At 43.3% G+C, this 20,885-nt stretch overlaps 1 protein-coding gene across 1 annotated transcript; it reads right to left on the bottom strand.

Annotated features, from left to right (window-relative positions):
- Positions 1 to 13,016: 13,016 nt before the first annotated feature.
- On the bottom strand, positions 13,017 to 14,896 carry LOC133451160 (tripartite motif-containing protein 16-like). Its single transcript, XM_061730117.1, has one exon. It carries the CDS (start codon positions 14,894 to 14,896, stop codon positions 13,232 to 13,234), a length of 1,665 nt encoding a protein of 554 aa, XP_061586101.1. The 3' UTR covers positions 13,017 to 13,231.
- Positions 14,897 to 20,885: the final 5,989 nt, after the last annotated feature.

The raw sequence follows: 20,885 nt of genomic DNA, 5'->3' as shown, positions 1-20,885 counted from the left end.
ACTCACCACGCCGAGTTTTCACTGTAGCAGACCTTGGATTTGAAGAAAGGTAGAGAGTCTCGACTGATGTGTAAGGTTTGTTTATTGAAGTCGCATCCAGAATCATGCCGACAGAGTCCTTACGACACCGTGAAAACTATATAGAAAAAAGGATAAACAATTCATAAAACTAGTTTCCACAGCGCGTATAGAAAACTCATGAATGAAACAGTTATTCATTTAATAATACAATGTTAAAAACATACACAACTAGATGGAATTGTCAAAGGAAACAACCAGAAAACAAAAACAAATATCGTACCTCGCTGCGCTCTCCAAGGAATGCGAAATAACAAACTCCTTTCCTCTCGCACAAACTGAGCAGACCCTGAAAAGGTGATTGTCTGTTCGTCACCATCAACACCAAAAATGTATGGACTGACCGGGACAGAGCCACAGATAACAAAAGGGGCCCAATCCTGTATGAAATGCCCAGGGAAGTTTTAAGGTTCTCCCGGCTGCCATGAAGCCAGCTGATCATCAACAGCTGGAGCCGCCCGCCGGACCTTTTAAATAATGTGGGCGGATTTCCGGTCAATTTACATACAAATCATATTAAATACAATATATACACAAAAGAAATTACAATTTTAAGACACATCCAAAGAATAATCAACTGAAATTATACTCATAATAAATCCAATGTTTATCATAAAGAAAAATGCATCAACTAAACAAATTGACTCAATATGGTCCTTTACAAAGACATTAATGAAAGAAATGATTTCTTTGTCCAAACAAACCAGATAGCACTGCCCCCGACATGTTCATGAAATGTACGTAAGCAGACAAGCTTTTCTTTACTTTAATATATATATTTATTTTGGAACGAAGTTACTGTAGATCCAACACAAGTCTCTGACTGTTAAAGGTTGTTGGAGCAAACCATGTTTGACTTTTGAATCAACACGTATATTTCGGGTTTAGCACGTCACTAATGGGTTAATAAATGCACAAGAAGCGATGTTGTCATTCTCTGAGGAATTACAATCTTCAATATTTGTTAGCGTTGATATCTTCTTAGTTTCCACACACTGATTTGGAACATTAACAGAACATTCACGTAGACGGAAATGTCCAACATCTATGTCTGAGCCAGTCCATGTTCAGAAAAATAAAATGAAGGGTTGAGGATGGAAACTGAACATGCATTTTATGATGCGGTAAGTTTAATGACTTTACAGTTCATTGTGTAAAGATACAGTGGATGATACTGCGACCCCACAGGAGCTGTAGCACTCGTGAGATGGTCTAGAGCAGGGATATTCAGTTGGCGGCCCGCGGGTCACATGCGGCCCACCAGGAGCTTTTATGTGGCCCCTGGTCATATTTCAAAAAAGGGGGTGTTTGTTAAATTTTTTATTTTTTTTTGTTATAATAGTGATGCACCGAATGTTCGGCCGAAAATAGCAAAAAAAACACTTTCGGTGTTCGGTGGAATAAGTGAGGAAAAAAACTGAACAGTTAATAACGGCGTGTGATGACGCAATCAAACAGCGAACAGCTGGAGTGAGGGAGCAGTTTTTAACGCAGCAAACATGTCAGCATGTCAGATCCTTACTTGGATGTGGGGAAATAGCAGAGGACACGAGAAATGATCCAGGCTGAGTTGGATTTGGACCAGCCGCTTGGTGATGGAGACGGTGACGGGACGCACAGCGCAGGAGATCGGGGAGAGAGCACAGAGAGAAGGGCCGATCCAAGAAAATAACCCAGATTTTTACAATCATTATACAAGGCTTCAAATTGCGGAGATCAGCCCCACCGCGACCCGATTAACTGGATTTGAATGGGAGATAATGAAAAAGGATTATGAGAAAAAAAAATAAAAAATACAATACAAAAATACAATAAGTAGCCTACAGTAAGACAAATTGTGACTGGCGGGTATTTCATTAGTTTGCACTACTGTACTTCAGTTCCGAGCTCGAGCTGTTTTCTTTTTATTTAAATTGTTTTTGAGAGAGTGCCAACTGCGCTGTGCTGCGCGTAATTTTGTGGGCCCGCTGCACACCGCTGGCTGACGAGCAGCCTTGAGACACAGGCAGACACACAGGCAGACAGACATGCCAGGAATGCGTTCACACAAGGTGCGATTTTTATTTGTAATGTGTGCAGAGAATGCATATCGCATTTAAGTTTAAGATGCTTGGTAGCCTTTTTTTAGTTGGTTTACGATGCATAGTGTTTGTACATGTTAATCTCTGTTGGAGATGTTTTTTACTTCGGATTTTTTGCCAGTGTTGCACAGTGTTAATGTTTGTCACATTATTATTAATCTCCGTTGTATAGAGGATTTATTGACATCATTAGGCTTCTAGGATTGGCCTGAAATTTTTTTCATTTGAATAAGTGAGGACTTTGCCTTTCAGATGGAACTTCTAAGCCTCCTATAATTTCATGTGATTGTTTTGTTTTGCTGATATAATGCACAGATGTGTCATTAATAAAGGAGCTTATGGTTAATATTTTGGTTGCTTATTTATAACATCAAACTGGCTACTATGGACTGAAATGCTTGTGCTCAATGCTTAATATAATATTCAAATAAGGAAATCTTGGTGGAAAGTGGTGCTTTGTCATTATGGCGTGTTTTTTTGTTTTTTTTTACCTTGTCTGCACACATATTAATGATTGATACCATGACGGTAGAAACCAAAAGTATATATATGTGCATTATTACTATATTTAATATATATACATATATATACGCACAAATATGCGTACACATACATAAATATACACATACAAACCCAGTGTTTTGTTTTTTGTTTTTTTTTGGGGGGGGGGGGGGGGTGACGACATCCACTGCCAATCCAGGAAGCAGGAACACACGGAGACACACGTCAAGCACTGGAAATCTGCACCAAAAAACCACAAACAAAGCACGAAACCGGCACGGAGCCAACCAAAACAATAACAGCAATCGACCTAAATCTTGAGATCTGATCGTCGCAGTCTGAGCTAAGCTATCGCTACCGCTACCTAAACCCAAAAACTAGAGAGCCAGCATGCAGGTGAACAAGCCAGTGTGTATGTCTATGTGTGTGTGTGTGTATGTATATGATCATGCGTGTGTGTGTGTGTGTGTGTGTGTGTGTATATGCATGTGACTAAGTGACTATATGTGTGTGTGTGTGTGTGTGTGTGTGTGTGTGTGTGTGTGTGTGTGTGTGTGTGTGTGTGTGTGTGTGTGTGTGTGTGTGTGTGTGTGTGTGTGTAATAAACCAAACAAAGCTCCACCTGAAGTGTATCTATAGTGGGGGGGGGGGGGTGGAGCAACCCCGCCACCCGCGAGACCAGAGGCCGACACGGAAGAGACCGGAACCCAGGCCACCGGCAACCCCACAGAGGGGAGAAGTAGGAGGGAGGCAACCCACCGCCTGCGAGGCCCCCCCCCCCCCCCCGGCGGCGGCCGAGGGGTCCGCGGCCAGGAGGCCCTCACCCTTCAGGCCAACGACCCCCACCCGGCAGGGGGCCAGCCTGCCCGGAGAGACAGGCGCACCTGTCCCCCACGAAAGTGGCCCTCCAAGACCAGAGGGGCGCCCCGCCGCAGAGGCAGCGGGGGGGACCAGAGACGGGCCCGGAGAGAGGGAACCCCCCAACAAGGCGACACCCGTGCAGGCCCGACAATGGAGGGCCCCAGACCCAGGCATCCCATTCATTCATCCATTCAACTATCCGATATCTATACTAATAATAATATGATATACTATACATAATAATAATACTACTAATAATAATAATACTAATAATAATATTAATAATAACCATCTTTGTATAATATAATATTGATAAATTATTAAGTTTTGATGTCCTGCCAATGGAGGCTCAAATCCTCCATGGCAGGACCCTTCCATACCGCATTCTCACAGACACAGACATACAATCACGCACCGTTTCCCCCTCCCCGGGGGGATCCAGCACCGCCAGAAGGCACCCCAGGCTGCACGGCGGGCCCCGCCAGGCCCGGGTAACCCGACCCACCTGTCCCAGGCCGGTGAGGGAACGCGGGTGATGTGGGACGCCCTCCCGCCCCTGGTGTTGAGTGCATGTGATTAATGCCCTAAAAACAGGGAGGGGGGAGGGCCAAGTATCGATTGACACCGACCCCCCCCCCTCCCGAACTACGTGTCCTTGTCAAATGTATTTATTAAGTGTTGAATGTGCAGTGTCTATTTTGCTGTTAAAACCGTGAGGTGGGGAGTGCCGGGCCACGCGGGACAGTGCCCCCCCGACCCGGACCCCCCGCCCTTCGCCTATGTGCGTATGAATCGTGTAGGGGGGGAAGGAGGGGGAGCGGAGGCCGAAGCCAGGAAGCAGGACCAGCAAAGCCGGCCCTGATAAGACACCCGCGTCCCCCCACCGGCCATCCAGTAGACGGGGGCCGGCCCTCCGAGCCGGGCCAGGGCCCCACCGTACCTCCACGGGCGCCCCCGGCGCCGCCGGAGCCCCCAGACGGAGGGGGAAACGGTCCAACATCCTCCCATTCATACTGACAACATAAGACATAGATACCTGGGAATGGTGCCACCCCGCCGTCGCGCCCGCCCGTGCACCTCCCGGTCAGGGGAGGCCCAATCCCCGGACCCGCCCCCCCCCCCCCCCCCCCCCCCCCAGACAGCCACCCCCCACCCAGGCAGGGCCGGGCCCTCCGGGTGGGACCCCCACGTCCACGGCCCAGCCCCCTCCGGGACGCCCGGAGACGCCCAAGCCACAGCCCCTCGCCCGAGCCCTCCCCAGCCACCCCCCCCCACCGCCATGAGGCAACCCCCCCCCATAGGCCCCCAAGGCCCCCACCGGCTAGGGACAGGGCCCCGCGGCCCCACCCACCGCCCCCCAGGGGCCACCAGAGGCCCGCGCCCCAGACCCCCCAAGCCGACCCCCAACCCCAAGGGCTATGAGATCACCACCCCCCCCGCCCCCACTAGGTAACGAAGCCAATAATCGGGGACCACAGAGAGTGCAATTCAGCCGAATGTTGTTCAGTGGAGGCAGACATTATCTCACTACTAATATGATCTGATAAAAGATTCCTAAAATGGTTGATACATAAACTGGATTTTTGTTTCCAATTTACTAGAATGGTTTTCTTTGCGATACATAAAGCAGTGAGAACCCGGTGTGTCCAATTAGGTTCTATTTGAGTGTCTCCCAGGTGACCTAATATACATACCGTGGGGCACACTGGGATTCTGTGGTTGATCCATGTGGATAAATCCTCACAAATCTCCTTCCAGAACATCTGTACCGGTGTACAGAACCATAAAGCATGCATATAATTATCTGGGGTGTTCTCTGTGCATTGTGAACAGATATTAGAGGTGACAAAGCCCATCTGGAACATCCTTTGTCCAGTATAATGTATTCTATGAAGAACTTTGTACTGTATAAGTTGTAAGTTTGGGTTTTTAGTCATAGTAAACATATTTAAGCATATTTGTGACCAAGAAAACTGGTCGGTATTCAGAGAGAGATCCGCCTCCCACTTGGAGATCGGGAGAGAGACTGAATCGTCCAGTTTAGACACTAACCTGTAGAGTTTTGATAACAACTTTAAAGTGCTTAGATTCAATAAATCTATTATCTTAGCGGGAAGTTGTAAGTCTAATTGTCTAATTTTGTATGTTTTATTTATTATGGCCTTAAGTTGTTGATACTCTAAAAATGTATTCCTGCTAACTCCGTATTGAACCATAAGTGTATTGAAAGGTACAAACTGTCCTCCTACAATTACGTGCTGTAAATACCGTATTCCTTGATCTCTCCATTGAACGAAGTTAACCATCTTTTTATCATTTTTCACAATGTCTGGGTTGTTCCATATGGGTGTACGGTCACATGGAAAAAGTGAAATTTTAGCTACTTTAAGCTTAGGCTACTATGGCGTGTTTTATTAAAAGAAGGTCAATATCAACTTCATTAAGTTTGCACAATGCATGGTTTCAAAATGAACTTGCATTCAAAATAATATTTCTTTATCTGAATATTATATTTAACATTCACAATTACTAAATCTGGAGACAATTAATACATAATTCATATGTAAACTAGATATATTCAAATGTATAATACAAATGTATTATATATACATAAGTCTTGGTCTTTGAGTGCAAAATACATTTTGAAAACCCCCAAATTTTCAAATTGTGCAGCCCTCTCCATACAATCCTTTTGCAGATGTGCCCCCTGGCCGAATCTAGTTGAATACCCCTGGTGTAGAGGAACTTCCAGGAAGGAGGAGTCAGACCAGATGAAAGCTTTGCACAAAACTAACAAACTAAACACTGATTAGTGGGTGTAGTTCAGCATAATCCGGAGCATCTTGGTCGTCTGCCTGACTTCACATCATTCCCGGACTGACAGCCAAAGACCTGGATTTTTTCAGACCCAGGGTTCTGAAATCTGCGTGGCTCAACTCTGCAAGTTTCTCCAAGGTCTCTTCAACCTTGTTTCCCAGAGACAGGAGAATCAGAATCAGAATCAGGTTTATTGACCAAGTCAGGTCAAACAAGACGGGGAATTTGACTCGGTTATTTTCACTCACTGTACAGTAAATAGATAAATGACAGCTCTTAGTAACATATATACAATTTTTTTTTTAAAGTGAAAGGTGCAGCAGTATGAGGTAGACATGGTTATTGAAAGGTGCATTGTTACAGCATATGATTGTGGTTATTATTATTATTGCACAGTGATTGATTACTCTGAGACTCTATGAGTGTTGAGAGTTCATCAGAGAAGGTTCCAGTGTCCATCATGTACCAAAAAACATCTCATCCATCTGCCATCAGTGATGGTAAAGTCTTTTCCCTAAGAGTCCATATCATTAAAGTTCTAGAGAGACTATCTTTGTCTCCCCTTTGGAAGCAAACAACCATCTCTCAGGACCTATCCAACTTTGCTTACTGTGTGCTAACTGGGGTTAAAGATACCACTATAATGCTTCAGTAGGCCCACTCTCATCTGGATGACAGATAAAGCACTGAAAAATCATGTTCCTTCATTTCTTTACTGCATGTAACACATTCTCACTCGTGGTACTATGTGACAAACTCCAGGAAACACGGGTGGATGCCTCCACGATCACCTAGATTATCATGTATCTGATAGACAGACTACTTTTTGTGAGGTTTTAAGCAGCTCGTCATCGTCGCAGGAGGCTATACTTTCAGCATCAATATTCACTCTGTACAAACATCAAAACTTCCTGCACAACTCAGTCTTGCCGCTATCAGAAACCCTCAGATGACTCTGCTGTGGGGAGATGTGTCAGTGGAGAACAGGAGGCTGGGTGCAAAGGACTGGTGGAATACTTTATAGAATACTATTTCCTTCATGGCAGAAGAGCTGGAGATGGTGGAGGACGACAGAGACCCATGTGCTCACCTGGACAACAGACTGGAGTTACAATGTGATGCTGAGGCTCTTTAGAAAAGGGTATTTTGTAGATTTGACATCTTGAAGACGTTTGTATCCCTCGATATTTACAGCAAGATGTTGCATATATTCTATAGGTCTGTGGTGGAGAGTACAGTTTTACTTGCAGCAGCATCAGAGCCAGTAGGAGACACACAAAGGTCAGGTATGTCTTGGGAACTGCTTTAGAATAACCTTGTGTGACTGGTGTGTTTACTAAACCCTGTAAAATACCAATGTGTATTTTTAGATGCTGTACCTCCTTCCACCAGTAGGGGGCTCTGTTTGACCACCAGTGAGGACAGACGAGCGGTGTCAGGTTTCAGCCTCAGTGAAATAAATGTTATTAATCATCTCCAGTGACTTATTATTGAAATAACAAAACAATAATGATCATTTTTTCCTCTTAATAATATTATTATTTTTATTATTAGTAGTAGTATTAGTATTATTGGTAAATGAGTCCAGAAAAATTGGTATATTTGTCTGCAATTAAGTGTTTTTAGTGAATAACAAACATAAATACAGTATATTAAGAAAACAGTTTTACATGCAAACTTTACTAATTAATTGCATATTTGTGAGCACATATGACTAAAAATCATGAAACAACTACAAAACCAAATGTTTTATTTTGAGAAAAAACCTTTATTCATTACATAAGGTGTCAATTTGTTTACATATTAACATGCATCATCTTCTTGAAAATTCTTGTTCCTTTATTTCGTTTACATCTGATCTCAATCATCAGCAGCGTAAAATAAACTAATATATCACCATGATGATTTCAGTGTAACACAGTACTCTAGACTTCCACATCCATCCAGGTTTGAACAACAGCACAACAGATCATCTGTGTCCAGTATGTGTGTGTGTGTTTTGTTAGGTTAAAAAGTCATCACAATATTAATAACTTAGAAAAAGACACCGGAAACTGTCAGAAATGATTTTTAAGGCCTTCTGCGCAGAAGTGAAGCAAAGTCGGAGCCCTGTCGAGCAACACGGCTCTCTCTCTGTGGCTCTCGACGGAATGCTTGCTGGGTCCTTCTTAGCAGGAGGTATTTATTGAAAAACTGACAGGCGTTGGCTATGTTAAGACAACCAATGGTAGACAGTGGATGGACAATGGACAAAAACAGATGGTCACACACATGACTTTTCTTAGTATGAAGAAACAAACAGACATCCTTAAAACACAAAGAGTCAAGAGGTCAACTAAAATAGGACCTCTTGTTGGAGGTTTGAACAGATGGTTCTAAAGACAATGGGGTATTTGTTGGACATCTCAAACTCAGGAAGGGCTTCGCTGTCATCTGTTAACATGTGATAACCAACAGTCAGCTTAAAGTAAACCTCGGACAGATGTGTCCATCTGACAATGGTTCAGTTGACCAACCAGGAAGTCAGCAGTTTTAACCTCCTGAGTATCAAAGCATGTCACGATAAACAGGCAGTTTTCTGATTCTGATTCTTCACAGTTTCACAATGAAAAACTTGGATTAATCTCACATTTCCCTCCTTTTTTATCATTTTGAAACTTCAACAGTAAACAAAATAAAACACTCCAGTGTCATTGTAAACATACAGGTAATGAAAACACAGGACAGTACAAAGACAGTAATAGTCGGAATCGGAATCGTAATCTCAGTCATTATGTCAGCATGACTCAGTAGTGAAAAAGTCTCTTCCATTCCTCGGACTCCTCTCCTAGTTTGTTGTCGCAAGACAGTTTGGCTAGTCATCTTCAGGCTGTGGCTGGCGAGTAGGCATCAGTTGAATTCTTCGGCGGGCAAAGGTTCGAGTACCGCCCGACTTCCCGCACTACTCGAGCCTGGCATTTCTCTGCTAGCTTTCACTGCAACTGGTGAACGCAGTAGATCATTCAGCAGCCTTTACTGCTGCCGGTGTCCTGATCTGGACAGCAAAAAGGGCCCGTCCTGACGGAGTGATGACGTTTCACCACTCGACTCAGGATCCGGTTACCCAGTTTCAGCAGTTCCTGCTTTAGGAGAGGGAGAGAGGAAGAAAACAACAGCGTACAAGAAGACGATTCTCATGTACAGTTCAACTAATGGCCGTCATTCAGGCCATGGCTTTCTTGAGCCTTAACTTAACAGGCCATTAGTTCACTCCAAGAATGAAATCCATATGAACAACTTCAAATGGATAGGTCCTTTCATGTTGTATCTGCAACATGTCGGAAAACTCCTACTAAAAAATTTTTAAAGGGTATTTAGTATTTAATCCTCATGATGTATCATATGTACCCTTACATACTCCCACTCCCTCCTGTTGAGCCATAGAAACTCCCTATGGCTCAACTTAGCCACCAGGGGGAACAACTTCCTTGGAAGCACTGGTCCGCTTCATAGCATTATTTCGCATGCCAACAGGGGTGGGGGTTTTGTTGTCATTAGACCCCCTCCTTGTTGACTTCTCCCTGGAAGAGTCAGGCTGCCAGAGTCAGGCTCCCCAGATAAGTGGCCCTCCCACTTTTTGACCTCTGCATCCTGGCAGGTCGGCAGGTCTGACTCAATGATTCTCTAGGGTTGGATATCTATGTCCCTCAGAGATCCCCCCCTCCCATCACTAGATTAGATGGGGCAAAAACCTGGTAAATTCTGTCTCCCACCGTAGATTAGACTACAGAATTTCTCATTGATTAACGTTCTTACTTCAACCCAAGTAGGTTATGGTCTTATTAAAGTAACACCACACAAAAACTGTCAGTGCAGCAACTCTCCTGCAACGTAAACAGTAGTCTTCAGTGAACTTATATATATATATATATATATATATATATATATATATATATATATATATATATATATAAACAATAATTCACAGTCACAAAACGTCGGACTGAGAGGAATCATTCTATCAAATAATGCCTTCTCAACTGTTGTTGAGCTCTATTTTCCCCAAATCAAAAAGAAATGCCAGAAAATTGTCATAAAATTGTCAGAAAATTGTCAGAAAATTATCTCCAGATAAATCATGAGTACTTATAAAAGTCTTCAGGAGATTCTTAATCTTCTGTTTGCATGCTGCAACGCAAATGCACGCTCTTCTATGAAAACTCATAGAAGTCTTAAGAAAATTGTGGGATAAATTCCCATGTGTAAACTACACATAGACAAAAACCCACTAACATTAAACACTCACTTCAGATCATCTGCATGTGGGTTTGTGTATCACTGCAAATGTGTAAATTACTTCCCCTCAACCTACACTAACCAAACTCAATTGGTGCATTTCAGATGAACTCACAACCTAAATGGTAGCAACACTGATCACAAATGTACACATTTTCAGTGTGAATAGCTAATATGCACTCAGAGTTCTTCTTTTCTAAAAAGATTGTACAACGGGTTTGTTTCTCCTGCATACAATCCGAGTCAAATACAGTATTACAAAAGTAATCTGCAAATTAAATGGTGAATTAACCCAATTTAAAACTTCTATGATTCTATGCCCTCATTCAGGGCTTAGAATTATAGAACAAACTATATTATTCCACATCTCTACGTCTCCTCCAAAAGGAGAGCTCACTTCACTTCACCACTGAAAACCCCCCTTTTTCCAGAAACACAAAAAAGTTCTCCCTCAGACACAGAGCCTTGCAGCCGCTCGTAAAGCGCTGCACCCACTGCTGGAGCACGCTTTCACACACACACACATAGCGCTGTAGCCTTACACACACACACAGAGAGTCACACACAGACACAGAGCTTTCGGCTGCTATTTGTATCATTTTAACAAAAACTTCAACAGAGAGGAAATTCAACCCTCAACTCACGGACATGTAGTCTCCAAATGAGAAGACACCTCCCTCTTAGGCTTCACTAAGCCTGTCATCTCATGCAGCTCTTCGTAAACGTGCAGCCACACTGCAGCAGAACTTTTACACACACAGACACAGACACACACACACACACACACACAGAGACACACACAGAGAGCTGCAGCCTGTCACAAGACACAGAGTTTTCTTTACCTTTTCATTTCTCTCCTGTTAGAACCTTGTCCCGTTTTGGACATTTAATCAGTTTTCTTTTAGTCTTAAATTAGTCCATTTACTTCTTTTTAAGTTTCGTGTATTATTATTTCGCAAGATTTGTCTCCATTTTCTTAAGTTTGAGGACGTCTCCCCATCAATTAAGCATCTTTTGAGATTCTTTAAGCATACATTTCAGCTTAACCACGCCTCTGCTATTTTTCGTCAGTTATTTTCTTTCCTAAGTTTCTCTCAGAACACAAGTTTCCTTTTTCAACAGTTTGGTTTTAGCCTGATATTTAGTGAACAATTAAAATTTTTTCCTCTCAATTTTGGAAACCCCACATTGAACAGACATAAACATCAGACAAACATTAGACAAACATAAACAAAACCATTAAAAATCATTTCCAAATAGAAACCCCTTCTCGTAATTCTGTACTTTTAAAGTCCCCTGACTTCAAAAGCCGGTCCCCGACCGAGTTAGATGTTGGTCTTACACACTGCTCTTTAGGCAGTATTTTTAGAGGCCCCTATGCCTCATAAAAATCAGGTCCCCGACCCGCCGCCAAACACCGTTTTCGCTAACCTCTTGTTAGTATACACAGAAATTTCACTCAAAAGAGGTCTCTCACCAGTCTCCTAGTGCCCTTCCCTGGCTGGGAAATCTCGTCGTCTGGACTCTGGAACAGCGCAAGATCAACCTGGCCCCGTCCCTGAAGTCAGAACGCTGTCGACAGATTTTGATCGCCTGTTGAATCTTACGCCACCCCAATCGTCGCAGCTCGAGAGATCCCGGGTTTCGGCACCAAAATGTTAGGTTAAAAAGTCATCACAATATTAATAACTTAGAAAAAGACACCGGAAACTGTCAGAAATGATTTTTAAGGCCTTCTGCGCAGAAGTGAAGCAAAGTCGGAGCCCTGTCGAGCAACACGGCTCTCTCTCTGTGGCTCTCGACGGAATGCTTGCTGGGTCCTTCTTAGCAGGAGGTATTTATTGAAAAACTGACAGGCGTTGGCTATGTTAAGACAACCAATGGTAGACAGTGGATGGACAATGGACAAAAACAGATGGTCACACACATGACTTTTCTTAGTATGAAGAAACAAACAGACATCCTTAAAACACAAAGAGTCAAGAGGTCAACTAAAATAGGACCTCTTGTTGGAGGTTTGAACAGATGGTTCTAAAGACAATGGGGTATTTGTTGGACATCTCAAACTCAGGAAGGGCTTCGCTGTCATCTGTTAACATGTGATAACCAACAGTCAGCTTAAAGTAAACCTCGGACAGATGTGTCCATCTGACAATGGTTCAGTTGACCAACCAGGAAGTCAGCAGTTTTAACCTCCTGAGTATCAAAGCATGTCACGATAAACAGGCAGTTTTCTGATTCTGATTCTTCACAGTTTCACAATGAAAAACTTGGATTAATCTCACAGTTTACATTTATAACTGTGAAGCATTTTGTGTTACACAATTGTATGAAAAGATTGAGTTTTAAATGTTAAAGGAGGCTTTAAAGATGCAGTGATGGAAAAACAAAATACAAATATATTTAGAAATATTCAAAAGTCTTATGTAGCAGAGAGAAATTTAAAGAAAGTCTAACAGGAGCCAATGAAGAGCTGAATTTAAGTTAGGAACTCAAACCAGCAGATTAAAAATGTATGAACAAACGGCATTGATCTCTCAATCATTGTTGACTGGATGCATCAGTCTGAGAGGAGGAAAGACGCAACACAACGATGAACTCAGCAAGAGATTGGACACTCATGTGGGTTTATAAAACCTTGCAGTGTCTCCATAAGCAAAGGAGAGACGTATCCCAACATGAAGTGGTTTTGTGAAAGTGGTCTGGACTCTGTGGAGAAGCGTCATGGTCTCAGAGACGCTGTAGAACGACAGAATACCTGCTCTGTGATCCAGGTAGACTCCCACTCTGGAGGACTGAGAATCAGAGACGCGGGTTTGGAGGTTGTTATGCAGAAATTCGTTACTTTTATTTTTACAAACTAAAGCCCAAGATGTGTTATTTTGTCCAAATTTAGTGTCTGGTGTGTTGACATCCTTGTATGTGACTGCTACAGAACCTTCTTGTCCTCCCCACTCCACTTCCCAGTAACAACGTCCAGTCAGACTCTCCTCACTCAGGATCTGAAACTTTACAGAAGATCTCTCCGGGTGACTAGGATAACCCTGTGAAACTGTCAATGTGGTTTTCCTGTTTCCCTCAGATAACTCCAGGTTGTTGTGTGCTGTGTTTCTATCCAGCGTGATTTCACGTGAATATCTTAAGAAGTCAGCTCTGGTTCTTGGCTCTGGTGGCTGTGACAGTAAAACATCTGCCTCAGTCACTCTCAGTGAGATGTCAGTCCATTTCTTTCCCAGAATGTCCTGTAGTTCCTCTCTGGTCTCTGACACAGCAGCTTGTACATCCTCAAAGTACTTCAGAGGGCGTCTATGGATGCCGGATGAGTGTGTGGACTCACTGAGTGGCAGCAGTGAAGTGTAGCCGTGTAGAAACTGGTTATGATCTTCTGTGCGTGAAAGCTGCTCCATGTCGGTGTCTTTCTTCTTCAGGTCAGTGATCTCCTGCTGCAGCTTCTCTTGAACTTCTTTCACCCGACTCACTTCAGTTTCCTGTTGGGATCTGACCTTCTGCTTCACATCAGAGCTTCTCTTCTGGATGAGAAGCACCAGCTCCCTGAAGATCTTCTCACTGTCCTCCACTGTTTTATCAGCAGAACGATTGATGTTCCCCACCTCTCGCTGCAGCAGCTTCACCTCCTCCTCCAGGTCCTGTACCTTTGTCTGGATCTTTTGTCGAGTCATCCCCATCTCCCTCTGTTTTTCTGCCCTTTCTGTTTTAGCTGAGACTATGTCATGGCCTTTATGCTCATCCACGGTGCAGACATAACAGACGCTCTGCTGATCGGTGCGGCAGAACATCTTCATCACCTCGTCGTGGAGAGAGCACAAGTTCTCCTGTAAAGTCTTGGCGGGCTCCACAAGCTGGTGTTTCTTGAACTGTGCCACACTGTAATGTTTTTGGAGGTGTTTCTCACAGTAAGAGACCAGACACACCAAACAGGACTTTATGGCTTTCATTTTCCTTCCAGTGCAAACATCACAGGCAACATCTTCAGGTCCTGCATAGGAGCAGTCAGCAGGAGCCGCTTGGAGTCCTGTCGTCCTCAGCTGCTCCACCAAAACTGCTAACATGACACTTTTCACCAGGAGAGGCTTCGGTGTGAAGGTCTGCCTACAGTCAGGGCAGCTGTGGGTCTTCTTGTGCTCCTTTTCATCCCAGAAGTTTCCAATACACTTCATGCAGTAACTGTGTCCACAGGGAATAGTCACCGGATCCTTCAGTAGATCCAGACAGATTGAACAAGTGAAAGTTTCTTGGTCCAGCTGAGCTCCTTTCTGCGCCATTTCATCTGTCAGAGGCAGAGAGTGAGTGTGTGAGTTTAAGTTTCTTTTTCCTGGAGGTAGAACCATGTGACCGTGCAGTGAGTGGAGCCAATCAGCTCTCAGTCTCCACCCACAGACTGCAGCTCTGAGAGGGATGGAACGAGGAAGTCTGCGGAGAGGATGGAGATACGTCTGAGCTCAGGAAGAAGTGGGGGGTTATTACAACAACAAAGCTCATCTACCATTTCACCACTCCCATAAATCATGTCTGGTCATGTAAAAGTAGTCTGTTGCTTTACTTGGCACGTAGCTGCAAACTTTCATGCAAGTGATTCAGATTTTTCACACTGAGGCTGTTTTGGGTCAAATTTGAGACATTTTTATTTAAATGGATTTTAGATCCATGCACTAAAAAGGAGTAAAGACTTTTTGAAGCATTATGGATTTTTATTGTCAAGTGTTTTTTAAAAACAGGACTTGAAACTGTGGGATAATAGATGTTTTTCTTCAATAACAAGTGACGTAGAACCTGAAAAACAACGTACTTCCAACTGTCAAAAACCTTCTTCTAGTATTAATCATTAACTCTTATTGTGAGATAAGCTACTTATATATACGTTTAACGTTCAACATTTTGTCTAAACTGTCCCACCTGGGAGATTTTTGGTCTGGATCAAAATTGAGCCATTTCCATTTAAATTCTAACAAGAGTTGAAGAGAATCAGATGTTCACGTGTCTAAATATAGCAAAGTCAACCAACAACATTCTTTATTTTCTTTTTATAAAAAAGTGTACAATTGTATGACCAAGATAGAAATAAAAGTATCTTCAATTGGATCATATTGATTCATTTTTTATCAGTAATGTAGACTGTGAAAACCATGGACAGAATTGTCTCCTTAAGAGAAAAGTGTCATGCTGGCTCCTCCCACACCTCCACGGTCAGCATGGCCAGCCCTCTGATCACCGTCCTGACACTACAACTCCCAGCATGCCTCAGTTCCCCTCATGGACTGCACCTTTGCCTTCATCACCTTCATCCGTTCCCCCTTGTCTCGTTCCTGCTGCACAAACAGAGCTCATGCTGGAGTCCTGGTTGCTCCAACTTCCTGTGAGTTTCATCTACACCTGTGTCTCTGCGTCTCACCGCACAGTGTCATTGTTATTAAACCGTACTTTAGTCACGTCTGCACTTGTGTCCACCTGCTGCTTGGAAACCTGAAAAAAACAACATTTTCATCACTAATATCAGAGAGAAAATACTGTTTTTATTTGACACACTCAGGCATTGACAGGACCTCAATGTTTTAAATAACTACCGGCCTGTATCCAACTTACCGTTTTTAAGTAAAATTTTAGAAAAACTTGTTTTTAATCAAGTGAATGAATTTTTAAACTCAACACACATTTTAGAGGCTCATCAGTCCGGCTTTAGGATGAACCACAGTACAGAGACAGCACTTTTAAAGATTTTAAATGACATCAGGTGCAATTTAGATAACCCAAAACTCACAGTCTTGGTTCTGCTGGATCTAACCGCCGCCTTCGATACAGTAGACCATCACATTTTATTAAACAGACTGAAGCACCTGGTCGGCCTCTCTGGTACTGTTCTTAAATGGTTCACGTCCTACCTCACTGATCCAAGTTTCTTCGTAAGTATGGATACATGTTCCTCAGGAATCTATAAGATAAGGTGTGGGGTTCCCCAAGGGTCAATTTTAGGTCCAACTCTTTTTAATCTGTACATGCTGCCCCTTGGGGACGTCATCAGGAGACACGGCATCAGCTTCCATAGTTACGCTGACGATACGCAACTGTACATCGCCGTGTCTCCTGATGACACAGGGCCACTTGATGCCCTTTTTAACTGTATTTTAGACATCAAGTCATGGATGGCAGCAAACTTCCTACAGCTCAACCAGGGCAAAACAGAGGTTTTACTCATCGGTCCCGAAGGCCAGAGAGAGAAACTTTTACCAAAGTTACAGGATTTTAAACCCTCAAAATCAGTTAAAAATCTGGGTGTGATTTTTGACTCTGAGCTCACTTTTATTCCACATATTAAAAACATAACAAAGATCGGTTTTTACCATCTTAAGAACATAGCCAGAGTCCGCCCGTTTCTCTCTCAGGCCAGCACGGAGGTGCTAATGCATGCTTTTATCTCATGTCGTTTAGATTATTGTAATGCCCTGGGGCCTCATCTATAAAGCTTGCTTGCGCAGAAAAAGCGCCTGAAAGTTGCGGAAGCCACCTTCTACGCAAATCCTCGGATCTAAAAAGAAAAAACTAACCGAAAAATCTGCTTATCTTTACGGCAACCTGGACCCTCCCGTAAGAATTTACTTAAGACACGGGGAACTGGCGACGCAGGGATTGAGGTGGTGAAATGAAGCCAGATTCATGTCATACTCTTAATAATGTCATCACACATCACAACATAAATCAGACCTAAAATAATAAAATAATAAAATAAAATAAAATAGCACTGATGGTGTTCCCCTGTGTGGAGCTCAGCCAGTCAGGACTCTGGTGCTGCGGGAGCTGCAACCGCCTCTTCACCCGCTTTAGGACAGAACAAATGAGGGGCTGCGTTTAGGGAGCCCCACGGAGCCCCTAAAGGGACTCAGATTTTTTTTCATATATAAGAGTTTTACGCGCGCGTGAAACCTTTACGTGCAGGTGTATGGTGCCTAAATTAGGGTCCCGCGTTAAAACAACGCAGAGCCTACGGCGGAGGGTACGCGGCGACGCGCACCTACGCCGTAGGCTCTGCGTTGGTGTGACGCAGAACCATAAACCCGCCCTGAGCAGCTCTGAGGGGAGACGGGAGAGGAGGAGGGGGAGCGGGGGGTGAAGCGGGGCTGCGGGGCCGTTTTTGTATCGCTTTCATACAGTGTCTTGATAATTTGCAATTTAAGGCTGAGCCTACTGTTAGTTTTTAAACTGTAAAAAGTGGGGGGGAAAAAAACATGATTTTGAAAGGACGGGGGGACGTGTGTCCCCCTGTTGCGCCGGGGAACTCACGGCGTTTAGCGCAGCAACGGCTTGCTGCCACTCACTCGCTTTATTTTATTGTATACTATTTATATAGTTATTCTAACTTTTACTGTGACCACCAAATAATGTGGTTTTTCTGTCCCCCACATCATCTACAACATCTCTGTCTCCGTGAAAGTCAGTGTCACGGTGGCTGCTACTTCTAATTCATTCTGACGCCAAACAGGCTGAAGGGAGCCACTGCGCATGCTCAGTAGGCTCATCCATATGCATTTATGGGCGTGTAGAGGGCGGGATTAGAGGCGGATTCAGCTGCGCAGGTCTGTGATTCATAAAGGAACGTTGCGTGCAAATCTGCGTGCACATGGTTTTATTGATCCAGATTTTTTTTTGCGCCCGGCATTTTCGGCTTTTGAGCGTACGTGCACTTTTAGTATGACTCCTACGCAGTCCATTTTAAATGAGGCCCCTGCTCTCTGGTCTTCCTAAAAAGAACATGTACAATCTACAATTACTCCAGAACTCAGCCGCACGCGTGCTGACGAGGACCAGAGGGCGGGAGCACATTACACCTGTTTTAAAATCGCTGCATTGGCTCCCCATGCGCTTCAGGATCGATTTTAAGGTTCTTTTACTAATTTTTAAGTGTCTTAATGGTCTTGGGCCTTCTTATTTGTCTGCACTACTTTTACCCTATCGACCCTCACGGACCCTGAAGTCCTCCGGTGCTGGCCTTTTAACCATACCAAAAGTTAGAACCAGGACACACGGGGAGGCGGCATTCAGTTTTTATGGTCCCCGTTTGTGGAACAGCCTCCCGGAGAACCTCAGGGCCGCAGAGACTGTTGATGTTTTTAAAAAAGAGGCTCAAGACCCATCTCTTTAATCAGGCTTTTAACTGACTCATTTAACTCTTTTAAATTTCTTATGCTCACCCTTATTTTTATTGGATCTTACTGCTCTGTTTTATATTTAGTTTATCCTTTTTTATCATATTTTATTTTTGTTTAATCTCATGTTTTATCTAAATATTTTAGTCGTTATTTATGGTCTATTTTATACATTTTACTGTCTTATTCTTTTAGTTTTTAATGTCTTGCTTTCTAGACATACTTTTAGGATTTTATGTTATGTTATACTCTTTTAAACTCCTTTAGTGTATTTTATCCTGTTTTCTTGTAGCTTTTATCTCCAGTGTTTCCTCATGGGGAGCCTCCATGTTGGGAGTGACTCTGGCCTGCAGGGGGTCGTCCTGGGGGTGGTTCTGGCCTGGATGGTGGTGGAGCTCTGCACCACGGCTTCACCGCTGTGGTGTGGACTCCTCTATCCGTCCGGGTCGGGATGGTCTCTGTGGGGCCCCCCCCTTGTAGCTGCGGGCTATTGGACCTCCTGGCCTGGACGGCTCCCTGTTACCGTTTCCTCACCTGGATCCTCTGTGCCTAGCCATGTCTGCACCGTGTGTCTGCTTGTGTCTGTCTGTGTGTATAACCTGGGTGAATTGTAGTGTGCTTGTGTCTGCGGGGAGGGGGGAGGGGGGCAGGGCATTAATACGTTTTATGTTTATTTGTTTTATGTTAAGCCCTTTGTGTTGCATTATTTGTATGAGAAGTGCTATATAAATAAAGTTTGATTTGATTTGATTTGATTGACAGAAGGAAAATGCAGGCACATTATGGATATTTATCATGGAGCACAATCAAGACATTAAAGAAATAAATTATTTCTTTGTTCAAACAAACCAGATAGCACTGCCCCCGACAGGATTCATGAAATGTACGTAAGCAGACAAGCTTTTCTTTACTTTAATATATATATATATTTATTTTGGAACGAAGTTACTGTAGATCCAACACAAGTCTATGACTGTTAAAGGTTGTTGGAGCAAACCATGTTTGACTTTTGAATCAACACGTATGTTTCGGGTAAAGCACGTCACTAATGGGTTAATAAATGCACAAGAAGCGATGTTGTCATTCTCTGAGGAATTACAATCTTCAATCTTTGTTAGCGTTGATATCTTCTTAGTTTCCACGCACTGATTTGGAACATTAACAGAACATTCACGTAGACGGAAATGTCCAACATCTATGTCCGAGCCAGTTGATGTTCAGAAAAATAAAATGAAGGGTTGAGGTTGGAAACTGAACATGCGTTTTATGATGCGGTAAGTTTAATGACTTTACAGTTCATTGTGTAAAGATACAGTGGATGATACTGCGACCCCACAGGAGCTGTAGCACTCGTGAGATGGTGTAGAGGAACTTCCAGGAAGGAGGAGTCAGACCAGATGAAAGCTTTGCACAAAACTAACAAACTAAACACTGATTAGTGGGTGTAGTTCAGCATAATCCGGAGCATCTTGGTCGTCTGCCTGACTTCACATCATTCCCGGACTGACAGCCAAAGACCTGGATTTTTTCAGACCCAGGGTTCTGAAATCTGCGTGGCTCAACTATGCAAGTTTCTCCAAGGCCTCTTCAACCTTGTTTCCCAGAGACAGGAGAATCAGAATCAGAATCAGGTTTATTGGCCAAGTCAGGTCAAACAAGACGGGGAATTTGACTCGGTTATTTTCACTCACTGTAACGTAAATAGATAAATGACAGCTCTTAGTAACATATATACAATTTTTTTTTTTAAAGTGAAAGGTGCATCAGTATGAGGTAGACATGGTTATTGAAAGGTGCATTGTTACAGCATATGATTGTGGTTATTATTATTATTGCACAGTGATTGATTACTCTGAGACTCTATGAGTGTTGAGAGTTCATCAGAGAAGGTTCCAGTGTCCATCATGTACCAAAAAACATCTCATCCATCTGCCATCAGTGACGGTAAAGTCTTTTCCCTAAGAGTCCATGTCATTAAAGTTCTAGAGAGACTATCTTTGGCTCCCCTTTGGAAGCAAACAACCATCTCTCAGGACCTATCCAACTTTGCTTACTGTGTGCTAACTGGGGTTAAAGATACCACTATAATGCTTCAGTAGGCCCACTCTCATCTGGA

Source organism: Cololabis saira, chromosome 9, assembly GCF_033807715.1.
Source record: "Cololabis saira isolate AMF1-May2022 chromosome 9, fColSai1.1, whole genome shotgun sequence".
NCBI classification, from domain to species: domain Eukaryota; kingdom Metazoa; phylum Chordata; class Actinopteri; order Beloniformes; family Belonidae; genus Cololabis; species Cololabis saira.
This window is presented reverse-complemented; position numbering and strand designations above follow the sequence as displayed.